General features: G+C 34.6%; 1 protein-coding gene across 1 annotated transcript in view; it reads right to left on the bottom strand.

The window, feature by feature from the left end:
• The window catches only part of ADAM9 (ADAM metallopeptidase domain 9), a 104984-nt gene that overhangs the window by 25114 nt on the left and 64469 nt on the right, over positions 1-15401 (bottom strand). Inside the window, exons 15-16 of the mRNA XM_068532078.1 lie at positions 13078-13183; positions 6076-6259 (exon numbers count right to left, since the gene is read on the bottom strand). Coding sequence (XP_068388179.1) covers positions 6076-6259; positions 13078-13183 — 290 coding nt within the window. The remainder of the gene's footprint in view (positions 1-6075; positions 6260-13077; positions 13184-15401) is intronic.

The following is a 15401-nucleotide window of genomic DNA, read 5'->3' on the forward strand; positions in this document are numbered from 1 at the left end:
AATGGGCAAATCAAAACCACAATGAGATATTACCTCACACCTGTTAGAATAGCTATTATCAAAAAGACAATAAATGACAAGTGTTGCCAAGGATGTGGAGAAAAAGGAACTCCTGTGCACTGTTGGTGAGAATATAAATTGGTGCAGCTGCTATGGCAAACAATATGGAGGTCCCTCAAAAAATTAAAAATAGAACTATTATATGACCCAGAAGTGAAACTTCTGGGTAGTTTTACAAATAAAACAAAAACACTAATTTAAAAAGATATATGCACCCCTATGTTCATATGCACACACACGCACACATACACATGCACACAATGAAATATTACTCAGCCATAAGAATGTTGCAACAACGTGGATGGACCCAGAGGGTATTATGCTAAGTGAAATAACTCAGACAGAGAAAGACAAATACCATATGATTTTACTTATATGTGGAATCTAAAAACCAAAACAAATGAACAAACATAACAAAGTAGAAAGAGTCACTGATAAAGAAAACAAATAGGTGGTTGCCAGAGGGGAAGAAGGTGGCAGAATGAGTGAAATAAGTGAGGGAAATTAAGAGACACAAACACCAAATGGGGCATGGAAATGAAATGTACAGCATGGGGAATATAGTCAATAATAACATAATATCTTTGTATGGTGACAGTTGGTAACCAGAGTTATCATGCTGATAATTTCGTAACAATTGAAAATATCGCATCACCATGTTGTGCGCTAGGAACTAACATAGTTTTGTAGGTCAACTATACTTCAAATCACAAACAGACAAACTCATAGAAAAAGAGATCAGATTTGTGGTTACCAGAGGTGGGGTTCGGGAGAGAGAGAACTGGATGAAGGGGGTCAAAAGGTACAAACTTCCAGTTATAAGATAAGTAAGTACTAGGGATGAATGTACAACACGATTAATGTAATGAACACTGCTGCGTGTTACAAATGAAAGTTGTTATAAGAGGAAACCCTAAGAGTTCTCATCATAAGAAGAAAATATTTCTTTAATTTTGTATCTATATGAGATGATGGATATTCACTAAACTTACTGTGATAATCATTTCATGATGTATGTAAGTCAAACTATTATGCTGTACACCCTAAACGTATACAGTGCTGTACATCAATTATATCTCAATAAAAATGGAAGAAAAAATGATGAAAAATAACTATACGTACAATAATTTGTTAATGGATGCACAATATAAAAAGATGTAAAGTATGACATCAATAGCATAAAATACAAGGAAAGGAGAAGTGAAAGTGTAGAGCTGTGTATACAATTGAAGGTAAGTTGTTATCAGCTTAAAATAGACTGTTATAGCTATAAAATATTCTATGTAAGCCTCATGGTAACCACAAAGGGAAAAAACTTAAACACAAAAGATAAAGAGAAAGGAATTAAAACATGTACTACAAAAAAAAAATCACAAAAGAAGACAGAGAGTGGCAAAAGAACTAAAAAACAGTCAACAAACACTTAACAAACTGACAGTCAGTAGGTCTTTACCTATCAATAATTAAATACTTTAAACATAAATGAACTAAATTCCCATATCAAAAGACACAAAGTGGCTGAATGGATTAAAAAACCAAGATCTAACAATATGTTGCCAACAAGAGACTCACTTTAGCTTTAAGGACATACATAGGTTGAAAGTAAAGAGATGGAAAAAGATATTCTATGCAAATGGTAACCAAAAGAGAGCAGAAGTAGCTACACTTATATCACATATAATAGACTTTCAGTCAAAATCAATCACAAGAGACAAAGAAGGTCACTACATAGTGATAAAGGGGTCAATTCATCAAGAGGGTATAACAATTGTAAGTATATATACACCCTACATTGGAGCATCTAATATTTAATGCAAATAAGAACAGAACTAAAGGGAGAAATAGACAACAATACAATAATAGTATAGGGGACTTCAGTTTCAATATTGGATGGATGATCCAGACAGAAATGTAATAAGGAAACAGACCTGAAGAACACTATAGACCAAAACGGACCAAAAGACATAGACAGAACAATCCATGCAACAGCAGCAGAATACATATTTGGTATGTATTCTGTACATACATATTCTGTATGTATCCATTCCACAGGATAAATCATATGCTGGGCCACAGAGCAAGACTTAAGAAGATCAAAATCCCATCTGGTCTCTATCTTGACCACAGTGGTATAATTAGAAATCAGTAACAGAAAGAAAACTGGAAAATTCACAAAAATATGGAAATTAAACAACACATTCCTGAACAACCAATCCTGCCATTTGCAACAACATGGATGGACCTTCAGGGCATTCAGACTAAGAGAAATAAGTCTGATAGAGAAAGAAAAATACCATATGATCTCACTGATATGTGGAATCTTTTAAAAAGCTGAACTCAGAAACAGAGAGTGGAAGGGTGGTTGCCAGGGGCCAGGGAAGGGGAGAAATGGGGAGACACTGGTCAAAGGGTACAAACTTCCAGTTATAAGATGAACAAGTCCTGAGGATCTAATATTCAGCATGGTGATTATAGTGAACAATACTGTATTATATACTTGAAAGTTGGTAATAAGAGAATAAGTTTTAAACGTTCTCACCACAAAAAAAGTTCTATTTATGTGAGGTGATAGATGTGTTAACTAACCTTATCGTGGTAATTATTTCACAATATATATGTGTATCAAATCATCACATTGTATACCTTAAACTTACACAATGTTATATATTGATTGTATCTCAATAAAGCTGGGCTTGGCGGGGGTGGGCGGAGAGGGGACCAACAAGGGAGAAGCAGAAATGAAAGATATAGGAAAAGAACCACAGGGACATTATCTCAGATTCTGGGTTCCAGAGCTCTTTATTTGATTCTGTGGTTTGAATCAGTAAATTTCCTGCTATGCTTTAATTCAGTCTTAGCTGAGTTTTTGTGAGATTTAAGAGTACTGACTATAATCCACAGAGTAAAATTTCATAAATTAAAAAAGCATAAGTATACAGCTTCAGAAATATAAAAGTAGTATATTCACCAGCACACAGAATCCAGGAATAAATCTACATTACCAGTATTTGCTCCTGGAATGTAAAGACAATTTATAAAGACAATTTAATGTCGAGGAATTTATCAATATAACCCAGCACATTAATAAGTCAAAGGAAAATATGTAGTGATTATTTAAATAGCTGTTGAAAAAACTACTTATAAAATTTTTAATCTATTTGTCCTTTTATTCTTACTAATCACAACTAAAACAATTCTCCATTAAATGAAAAATACTACCTACCCCAAGCCAATAGCCAAAATCATATATAACCTTGGAAGGCTAGATGCATTCCCAGTCAAGTTAGGGAGAAGACAAAGAAGTACACTATTATCATTTGTTTTTAAAATTATCCTGAAAGCTCTATCATTGCAATTACACAAGAAAATAAATCCAAATTGTAAGTATCAGAAAGGAAATCAACTTTCTATCATTTACAGATGATTGTTTACCTAGAAAATTTTAATACAATCAACAATAAAAATATGTGACACTAAGTATATGGCTGGTAACAAAATAAATATATACAAGTGAATATATTTTTCTGAATATCAATAATAGCCAGTAAAAATATAAACAAACCAGTCTCTCTTATCAATAAACACCAATTAGAAAATGTAACATAACAACTTAGAAAACATAATAAGAGGCTATTCATAATAACAATAAAAATATAAAATACCTAGGAATAAAACTAACAAAAAATAAAAAGGACCTTTATAACTAAATCTTTAAAATAAGACCCCCCAAAAAATCGAGAGACATACCATGTTCTTCTATGGGAAGACTGAATAATGTAAAGATGTCACTTTTTCCCATTACAAATTCATAAATTTGATTTGATCCCAACTAAAATTCCAAAGAGCTTTTATTTAAAAACTTTTTTTTTGCCCCTTGACAAAATGATCTCAAGTTCATCTGGAATAATAAATGAATATTAATAGCCAAGAAAATTAGGAAAAAAGAATGAGGGGGCATTTGTATGACCAGATAATAAAAATATAAAACTGACAAAAACTAAAAGAAGGTAATACTGACACATGAGTAGTCAGACCAATCAGTGGACATTAAGAGAAAAAGCAGAAATCAAGCCCAAGTGTATGTAAAAATTTAATAAGTAATTTAAATAAGATTTCAAATTAAAAGAGAGATTATAATTGAGGTGAAGGCAAATAACAAACCATTCTGAAAAAAAGTAACATTAGAAATCAGCATATAGTCATCATCTCTGAATGAATAAAATGAAAAAGGAAAAAAAGAATGCCAACCTCATACTATACACTCCATATTCCCCTGGATTAAAGAGTTAAGTATTAAAAAAAATTAAAAATCTACTAGAAAATAATGCTCTGATACTATACTAAGAAAGTCTTGTAAAACATGTAAGTAAAGTTGGAAACCATAAAGGAAAGGAATAATAGATTTGTTTACATAAAAATGTAAACATGGCAAAAAAATACTAAAAACAAAAGGAAGAGGCAAGTAATAACTGGGCAAACATATTACATGTATTACATGACATCTTATATGACATATGTTAAAGTTCTTTAAAATCAATAAGAAAAACACGTCAATTTTTAAATGAACAAATAACATCGACAAGCAAATCACAAAAGAAGGAATAAATATATGGAGACAAAAAAATTCAACATCACTAATAATCGAGAAAGAGTAAAAAGAAAATTACCAAATGAAAGTTTAAAAACAATAGCACCTAATCCTGACTAGGATATAGAGAGTTAAAACATTTATTTTTGAAAACTGCTTAGAAGATAAACTAATAAATACTTTTCTAAAGAGAAATTTGGCAAAACTATATCTAAAACCTTAAAAGTACACACCCCCTTATAGTAATTTAACCTCAGAAAATAATTAGGATTTTGTGAAATTTTTTAGAAAGCCATTTACCTCAGCATTGTTTATAGTACCTGCAGCAGTTGAGTTTACGGCGTGGCAAGGGCAGGCACAAGAATACCAGGGTCTTTTTGGTAAGAAGTGAGGGGCAACAGAATTGGAACTGAAAACTTGGTAGAAACTGAGGTAACTTGTGGGTCCCTCTGTCTTCTTCATTTGTCCCATAATCAATTGATTGTGTTCGCTCTCTCCTCCTCTATTCTCCCATGAGTTGGTTTCTTCAACTTGTTCAACAATCCTGCCCTCTCCGTCTCTTGTATATAGCTTAAGCTCGCCATAACCCTTCTAGCCCTCCTCCTACATCATGCTATCTCTCAAAGAATTCGTAGTTGCAGCGCTACTCTTAACTACCTTTCTTTACTTATATATTCCCCCCCAAAAAAGGAATTAGGCCTAGCTCCTGTCATCCGGGACCGCTGGTAGTAAGTCAGCGGCTAACTCTTGGCTCACACTGGATCCAAACAGCTGTGGCCAGGGTAGCAGGATGCATGGGCAGGACAAGCGTTATGACATTTCTAGTACAAAGACACGGATGCATGCACACATACATGCATACACACACACACACACACACTCACACAAAATCCTGGAAATCCCAGTAATAGCAGCCTGGCTAATAAATTATAGCACGTTGATGGGGAGGGGGGGATATGCCCAGTATATTACAACATAGAAAACACAGGTTCTAATATATGACCCCAATGAAGAAATCGGGATAATAGAATTATAGCTGTTTAATGGATGCAGAAGTTTCTTTAATGAAATTGTGGAAATTATCCAATGAGATGCAGATAATGAATACTCTAATCTAAGCAGATCCAGTGACCATGATGAAAAGTGATCATTTCTAAAGTTTAAAAAAGCATTACATGAAACTAACACAGCATTGTAAATCAACTATACTGCAATAAAAATTTTTTTTTAAAAACGAAAGCATTATATGGCTATAAATCATCAGGAGGTATAGCTGTTCTTATTTTTATTCTTGGCAGCTTTCTATTTTCCCAAATCTCTACAATAAACAGAGATTTCTTTTATACCCAGAAAAGAACCACTAGTTTTATATAATGATTTTTTTAATTTTTAAAATTTTACTTTGTTTTAGAAAACATTATGATTACCTTTCCAACGCCACATCTGGTGCCTTCATTCACCATGCCAGGATCGGGAACATCTGACCCAAGCTGGAAATCCACACCCCAACATTTGGTGCCTCTCCCAGGAGTCTGAATAATAGCAGGCACAATTCCAAATACAGGCATTTCTTGTACATTCTCACATTGAAGCTTTCCACACAAAGCATTCCTGGAAAGATAGAGAAATAACGCAAACTACAATGCATCCAGTGTAGATACAAAAGAAAAATTATATATTTTTAGTATATAGGCAGGGAGTATATTGCTGTTTAGCTAAAGGGAATCTCAACAGAAAACGTGTGTGAAAGCAACAGAGATCAAAGTAGCTCTCTTTAAATATGGCAGAGAACAGGTAAGTGAATGCAAAGATGCAAATTAGTAGGGTACCACTCACTGCGGTGGCTTCTCTTGCTGCGGAGCACGGGCTCTAGGAGCACGGGCTTCAGTAGTTGTGGCATGCGGGCTCAGCAGTTGTGGCGCACGGGCTTAGTTGCTCCACGGCATGTGGGATCTTCCCGGACCAGGGCTCGAACCCGTGTCCCCTGCATTAGCAGGCAGATTCTTAACCACTGTGCCATGAGGGAAGTCCTAATTGATTGTCTTTTGATCCAAGCACCTACCCTATTCTTAAATCTCCCTTATGCTATCACTGCCAAGTCATTATAGGATATTGTTTTCCAATTCCTCTAATTCATCACCTCCTAAATATTCTCATACCAGCTATCATATCTTTTACTTCTTGAGTTAAAATCTTTCTCCCTATAACTTTTCCTCATTGGTCCCAGATCTTCGACAGGAGACCACACAGATAATGTCTTTTCTTTCCTCCACATGGCAGCTTTTTAGGACAATTATCACGTAGGTCCTAATTACTTACTTCACAGGACAATAGTCTACAATCATTTCTCATGTAACAAGGAAGCTCTCCTCTAAATATGTTCTAGTTTGTCTCCCTCCCTCCTGAAGCACAGTGCTCGGAGTAAAACATGAAATTTCAGCTACAGCCTGACAAGCAAAGAACAAGGTGAACTGTCATTTCCTTTATTCTAGATACGGTACTTCTATGAAGCCCAGGATGACAGTAGCTCTTATGGTAACTACATTACATTATTGATGTCCTTGAATTTATCCTCAGCTAACACCCCTATTTACTTTTTGCACATGCTGCTATTAAGCGTCCTCTTCCTTCCATCCTTCACTTAAGAGTTAGTTATTTTGTCCCATCTTTACATTTATTCTTATGTCACCATTTATTCACGAGGTAACCTGAGTAAAGTGCTTAAACTTTCTTAAGTTCAGTTTCTTCATCTGAAAAACAAGAGCTAAATAATGATGCCTATCTCACGTAATTAGTTGAAATTAGCTATGAAAACCTCTAAAACAAAGCATAGAAGAAAGCAGATCTCAGTTAGCATCTACTGGAACCTACCAAAATTCATGCTGCTATGATATACTTAATGTCTCATGTACAGTCTTAGTGACATATTAAGAAGTAAAAGGAAAATACTCTTAACATATTAAAAGAAAACTGTCACAAATCATTAAAAGGATAGTCACTTCAACAGAAAAAAATTAGCAAAGATGCAAATAGGCAATTCACAAAATAAGAAATGCAAACAGCCAACAAAGCTAAGAGATGCTCATTGTTATAGTAATAAAAATTATATTGCAAGCACCAATAGAATAACTGCTTCAGGCGAGGATCATCAATGCACACTTAAACCATGAGGTGAAACACTGGTGGGGAACTGGATATTTATGCGATACAAAATCATCACTCCACATACTACTTGATAGTTGCAGTGGCAAAGACCTAACTTTACAAGAGCAAGATCTGGTCACTGCCACTTAGTAACAGTAATAATAAGACAATCCAGAATTACGTGCCTCCTTGACATCATCTACCACTTACAAAGTATTCAAATACTTATGAAGTATTCAAAATGTTTAACCTGAATCTAATTAAGACTTTAGATTTAACTTCTGATGTATAGAAAATTCAGGGAATAAAGACACAAGTTAAGCAATGTTGAGAAAAAACTACCAAACTAATCCAGAACATGGGCCACCCTAAAAGACCACTGGCCCAGTCATTTCCTCAGGTCACTGTCATTGAAAAGAAAAAAATAAATAAACTGAAGAAGAATATTTTAGATTAAAAGTGACTTAAGTGGGGCTTCCCTGGTGGCACAGTGGTTAAGAATCTGCCTGCCAATGCAGGGAACACAGGTTCGAGCCCTGGTCCGGGAAGATCCCACATGCTGCTGAGCAACTAAGTTGGTGCATCACAACTACTCAGCCTGCGCTCTAGAGCCCGCGAGCCACAACTACTGAGCCCATGTGCCTAGAGCCCGTGCTCCGCAACAAGAGAAGCCACCTCAATGAGAAGCCCGCGCACCGCAACGAAGAGTAGCCCCGGCTCACCGCAACTAGAGAAAGCCCGCTCACAGCAACGAAGACCCAACGCAGCCAAAAATAAAATTAATTAATTTTTTTTTAAAAAGTGCCTTAAGTGACATGACAACTAAATACAATGTGTGAACCTTGGTTGAGTCCTGATGTGGAAAAAAAAAAACAGCTATGAAAGACAATTTGAGGACATGGACAATTGGAGAAATGTAAATATTGACCAGGGATTACATGACATTAGGAAACTCTTAATTTTGTTAGGTATGATAACAGTATTGAGAACGGGCTTATATGTTGGAGATGAATATTCAAGAATTTAGGAGTGACGCATCATAATGCTGATAATTTACTTAAAAATGGTTCAGCGAAATCTAGACAAGGTAAATATGATAAAATATTAACAATGTTTTAATCTAGGATATATGGGTGTTCATCATACTATTCTTTCTACTTCTCTGTGTATTTAAAACTTTTCATTTAAAAAGTTTAACAAACTATTGAGTGTTAAGAATGGCTCAAGGATGTATTTGTACAATACAACATGGGGAATATAGCCAATATTTTGTAATAAATGTAAATGGAAAGGAACCCTTAAAAATTGTATAAAAATATAAAAAATGTAAATAAATAAATAGTTTAAAAAGACGACACCATCTATGTTCTGAAAGAGAGGACAGCTCTTTTGGTGAAATGGAACAAGACAATGTGCACAGCAGGGGGTGGGAGTCGGGTGGGAACCAGGAGTGTATATGTGCATAATGAACTCTGGAAAGGCAGACAAGAAGCTCAAAGACACACTTGAAGAGCAGGGTGGGAAGAGGGAAAAAGAGAGTAAGAGTGGAAACCACATTTTCTCTATATCCCTTTAAACATTTTTGAAAAACAACAACAAGAAATTAAATAAGTATTTACAAATTCATTCAAAGCAAGAATGAAATATCTATTTGATGTAACAAATTGGAAAAGTATTTCTTAAGACAATACTCTGACGTTGATGAGGGGGTAGTGGAAGTATAAATCAGTCAAACGTTTTGAAGGCCGATTTAGAAGCATCTATGAAGAGCCTTTAAAACTATCTTCCATTTTCTTTTGAGAAAAATCTACTAAAGAAACAATCAGAGACATAAATACTTAAACTGTATTTATCACAGCCTTGTTTAAAAAAACAAATTACTGGAAACAACTTACATTTCTAACATAAGGAAATGGTTAAAAGAAGCTGGGTATATCCTATAAATGCCCTTAATAGAGTGGAAAGTAAATATATCAACTTATAAAACAGTATAAATCATACTATGCAATTTTGTTTATACACACAGATGTGGGTCTCTGAGTACACATATGCGTATGTATACATGTGTATGATATATATTTATATGCTTATGAATACACATGAGAAGGAAATAACAATAAAAATTTAACAGTATCTCTGGATGACAGGACCATATGTGACCAGTTTCTTGAGACTTTTCTAGATTTTATGTATTTTCTGTGATGGGGATGATTATAAAGAGGGTGATGATGATGATAAGTCCTACAATGAACCGGGTACTCTTCTTAGTATTAACATCCACCAACTCATTCAGTCTTTAAAACAACACTTAGAAATAGGTACCATTATTATTCCCATTTTACAGAAGAGAAAAATGAAGTATGTAAGCGAAGTAACTTGTCCAAAGTTTCAGAGATCTTAAGTGGTTAAAGCAGTATTCAAACCCAGAGTCTAACTTCAAATGTGTATTCCTAATGACTATATTACATTATCCTTATATTACTATTATAAAATGCTTTTCAAATCAGCTACCCAGTAATTTAAGTTTTATAAATGTAGTTGCTATAATTTCATTAAGATATTCATAAAAATATGGAAACGGGACCAGGCTAAAGACAAGGATAAGGCATATGTAGCAAGCCCCTTACAGGTTTGCATCAATCCACTTATCCCAAGGTTTAGCTCAGCTCATTCAATTAGTTACACTAATTCCACCCATTAGATAAATCATCTGTTCCTTCATTCATTCAACAAACAGTTAATAGGCACTTACTATGACAATGTGCCAGGCACTATGTTAAACACAGAATGGACTTTACAGTGTAGTGACAAGGGTGGTAACCAGATGGTCACTTAAACAAATGAGATGTTTTAGGAGACAAATACTACAAAAAAAAATTCTGAAGTATTAAATTTGGTAGTAATGAAAGGATCAGTTCTTCCAGAAGACATAACAATCCTAAATGTGTATGCACCTAATAACATAAGCACTGAAGAACACATTTCAAAACACATACAGCAAAAATTTATAGGACTAAAAGAAATAGACAACGTCATAATCACAGCTGGGGATTTTAACACACCTCTCTCAGAAACTGAAGGGTAAACAGATAAACACACACACACACCCAAAATATACAAGATTTGAACAAGACCATTAATTAACTTGACATTTATAGAATAATATATCCAACAACTGCAAGATACACTTTTCTTCTTAATTGAACATGGAACATTCACCAAAATAGACCATATGCTGGACACTAATTCACATCTCAATAAATTGAAAAGAACTGAAATCATAGAGAGTATGTTCTCAATGCAATTAAACTAGAAATCAAAAACAGATAACCAGAATATTCCCAAATATTTGGAAATTAGCAATACACTTTTAATAACACGAGTCAAAGGAGAAATCACACTGTAACTCAGAAAATATCATGAACTGAACAATAAGGAAAATACAACATATCAAATTCAATGAAAGAGAAACATACAATTTTTTAACCAGTTCATCCTTCCTTCAACTTTCAAATTGCTACTTTTCTCATTTTGATTTAGCCTAATTATGTTAGCCAAGATGGGTCCAATTCCTCCAAGTGCAGGACAGAGCCCTCCTTGGTCTTTTCTAAACACCATAAAAGAATCTTGAAAATGCTATGCCTATAACTGGTTTTGTATCTGACCTTCCCTTTATCTGGAAAATTACCTATTACACTATCTATTGGACTGGCCAAAAAGTTAATTCGGTCAGTGAATATGTTGATCAATAAAGTTCTTCGTGAAAATTTAAAATGTCTTTTATTTTTACTTAAAACCGAACGAACTTTTTGGCCGACCGAATATCTTTTCTAAGGCAGTATCATTTTTAAGTGATTATTCTTGCTAAGGCAATGGTTTGGACATAACCTTCCCATGCAATTTAAATATACTAAAAATTTATTAAGAATAATAGTTTGACTTCCCCAGAAAAAGAGTGCTATATAAATGCAAGAGAACTTATATCTACAACTAGTTCTGAGACTGTACAAGGTAGTCAAAACAGTTATGTTCATACCCTCTTTTGAAATACTTTCTTGTTTTTCTAACTTCCTTCAACCTACTCTGTTTTATATATCAAGAAAGGTATATTCTAAATATTCTGTGAAATATACTTTATGTGGATAACTAATTTGTAAAGAATTAGAACAACATAATTTGGCTAACATTAAAAAAATAAAAGCACACAGCATTAAGAACATCTATAAGAGGGACATCTGACCCTGTTAAGGAAGTTGAGGAAGTCTTTCTTAGAGAAGTTATACTTAAAATGGCAGAGAGGAGAGCATGCCAGGCAGAAGGAACAGCACGTGCCAAGGCCCTGTGGCAGAGGACGACATGTAGACCAGTAGAGCTGAAGTATTTCACATTTAATGGCTCAGTAGAGAAAGATGAGCCTACAAATAAATACATTAAAGGAGCATCCGGAAACAGAAAAAAATACTAGAAGAACATTCTACACAAAAGCCAAGGAAAGGGGTGTCTTCAAGGAGAAAATGGTCAACATAGCTGAATGCTACTGAAAGGTCCAGAAGCATGAAGACCTAAAGATGTCTGTTGGATTTCGGAACACGGAGGTCACGGTTGTTATTTCTTCTTAGTAAGCACTGTTTTACCTCAGTTGCTTAGCCTAATTGGCAGAGTAGAAGGTGAAGTGAGTAGAAGAGAAGTACAGTATTATAGAATAATTCCAATTATGCAAAATGTTAGTGTGTGTATGTATAGTGCACAGAAACAACAAAAAAAGGGAAGACATACACTGAAATTAGTGAATACATACAGACAGAGATTATGGATGACTTTTGTTTACATTTTTGTAATAATACTAATTTTTTTACAATGTGCAAATGTTATAGAAACAAAAGAGGCTTTTTATTTGTCACTTTCAAATTATATGGAGCCAGAAGAAAATGATGAAGTCCAGAATTAATTCTGCAGATACCTTTACGTATGGATTTAGCAGCATAATCTTTTAATGAAAGGAAGAGGGAGAAGAGTGTTTATTTGGGCTTCTTATTGTAGAACAGGATAAACAAAAGTAACATTCTAAAAATCATTATATTTTAGACAGATAATGTCAAAAGGTATGAATAATTTTACCCTTCCTATTCAGAATCTCTCTGAAGTCATGTGTTACAAAATTCTAAGTTTGAAAAGTTAGATGTTTAAGGGGGAGACAGTCGGCAGTCACAAGGAGCTGTAAAAGATACTAAAGATGACTGATCTTACAGTCTTTCATATTCTTTTATACTCTCGCCTCCACTTACCCAGTGGCACACTTCTTGTATTCATTGCCAGAGAAACCACAATTGCCAAATCTGTCACCTTTGGAATTCACATCAATGAAACAATCCCTTGGAGCAGCCTTGGCTTCTGTAACATCAAAAAAAATTTTTTTCTACACCTGAAACTAACACAACATTGTAAATCAACTGTACTCCAATAAAATCAAAATTAAAAAAAAAATTTTTTTAAGTTATGGCAATTTGATTCAGAAATACAAGTATTCCCTACGACAGTCCACACGCCTGGATAAACTGCCTCAACACCTCTGAAAAGGTTTCAGGACCTACAGATAAAACATTTTGTTCCACATTTTATAATTAACAACAAAATGTGAAAATAAAGCTTAGATGGTACTTAAAAGTTAGCCTGGACTCGAGCACTCAAGTCCTCAAAGAAGTGTCATTAAACAAGATGAAATTATTAACCATGATGAAATTAAAAACCATGCACAGTATGGTAGCACTTTCAGCATATTAATTCTCATTGCTCTCAAACACAGGTCTACTGCACCCCTGGTTAGATCAGCCTGTGAGGGCTGGTGAAAACACTTCCAGGTATTATTTTTTTTAACTTACCATATATGGACGCTTACTTTAGGTATTAATTACATTGAAAAATAGCCATGACAGCTAATAAAGTATCAATCCATTCTTGTTTTCTTATATTTTATATATGTACCACTTAATGTTTGATTTTTCCACTTAATTATATATTCCTAAAAATGTTTTATTTGGAAATATTTTGAAGCCATTTTGGCAGTACATTCTATCTAATAATGGAAATTCATGTGTCTGTCTTACACACCTGATACTACGTTGTTCAGTTTACAAGAAAATGGATATGCAGTGAAAGGAGTTGGAAGAAAAAAGAGGTGGAGGATCAAGTAATCTGAAAATGGATGCAGAATACTTGCACAGGATAAACATCACATGGCAATAACTCTAGCAAAGCACATGCTCACACTCACATTTATATTAGGAAAAAGTGACTAAATTAATAACAAGGCCCCCCCCAGTAATGTGGTTCCTTCGGTCATCCTAGACTTTTTTGCAGGCCTCTACAAAGATAATATACTTGCTAAATAACAGCATTTGCTTCTCTAAAATGCCTATCTGTAAGTACTTTTTTGGTCTGCAGTAACCTGTCCATTCCTGCAAAATATATCAGAAGTTCACAGATCTCTACCACTGTATCCCATGACCTAACATAAATGAAGTCCCATTTCATGCTTAGTCTTCTCTCCTCCGACCCTATCTGATCAAGGTTCCCATGACCCCCTCCTTGGGTTTGATTAATTTGCTAGAGCAGCTCACAGAACTCAGAGAAACATTTTACTCACTAGATTACTGGTGTATTATCAAAGAATATAACTCAGGAACAGCCAGATGGAAGAGATGCATAGGGCAAGGTATAGAGAAAGGGGCTTGGAGGTTCCAGGCCCTGCCAAGTGTGACACTCTCCCTGCATCTCCACTTGTTCACCAAGCCAGAAGCTCTCGAAACCCTGTCGTTTTGGGTTTTCATGGAGGCTTCATTACATAGGCATGATTGATTAAATCACTGGCCACTTGTGAGTACAGCAATCTCCAGTCCCAGAGGTGAGGGAACTGAAAGTTCCAACTAATCACAGGGTTAGTTCCCTGGCAACCAGCCCCATCCTTAAGTCACTGAGGGGCTTTCCAAAAGTCACTTCATTGACATAACAAAAGACACTTTTACAGCTCTCATTACTTGGGAAATTCCAAGGGTTTTAGGAGCTCATGCCAGGAACTGGACAAAGACCAATTTTTTTTGGTTTGTTATAAATTACAACATCACAACAGTCAACACTGCTCTACCTAAAATTATAATTAATCCATATTAAGAGGATGGAGAATGAAAAATGAGCATGAGTAGGATGAGAGCTGACAAGTGTTGAGAGAAGAGAAGGTAAGAAATTAAATTCTCATCCTCCGCAGTGAAAAATTAACAGTTAATACCTAGAATGGAAAAATCAAAAAGTAGCATTACCAAGAAATTATCTAAAGACCTGGAGCAAGTAACAAAGTAATCGACTAGAAATCAGCAAGAAAAGGTAAAAATGGTTGCCTTAAGGGATGGGGCTATTATGTGGAGGCACACTTTACTTTTTCATAAAATCTTGTGAATGATTTGGCTCTTTACTGTATGTATAACTTTGATAAAAATGAAATATTTAAAAAGAGACACAATAAAAAATATATTAAATACTACTAGGAAAAGAATGGATTCCATTTATATAACAGAATACTTTAATGCTCTATGATCTAAATATAGCAATACAGACC

This window comes from Eschrichtius robustus, chromosome 21 (assembly GCF_028021215.1).
Source record: "Eschrichtius robustus isolate mEscRob2 chromosome 21, mEscRob2.pri, whole genome shotgun sequence".
NCBI lineage: Eukaryota > Metazoa > Chordata > Mammalia > Artiodactyla > Eschrichtiidae > Eschrichtius > Eschrichtius robustus.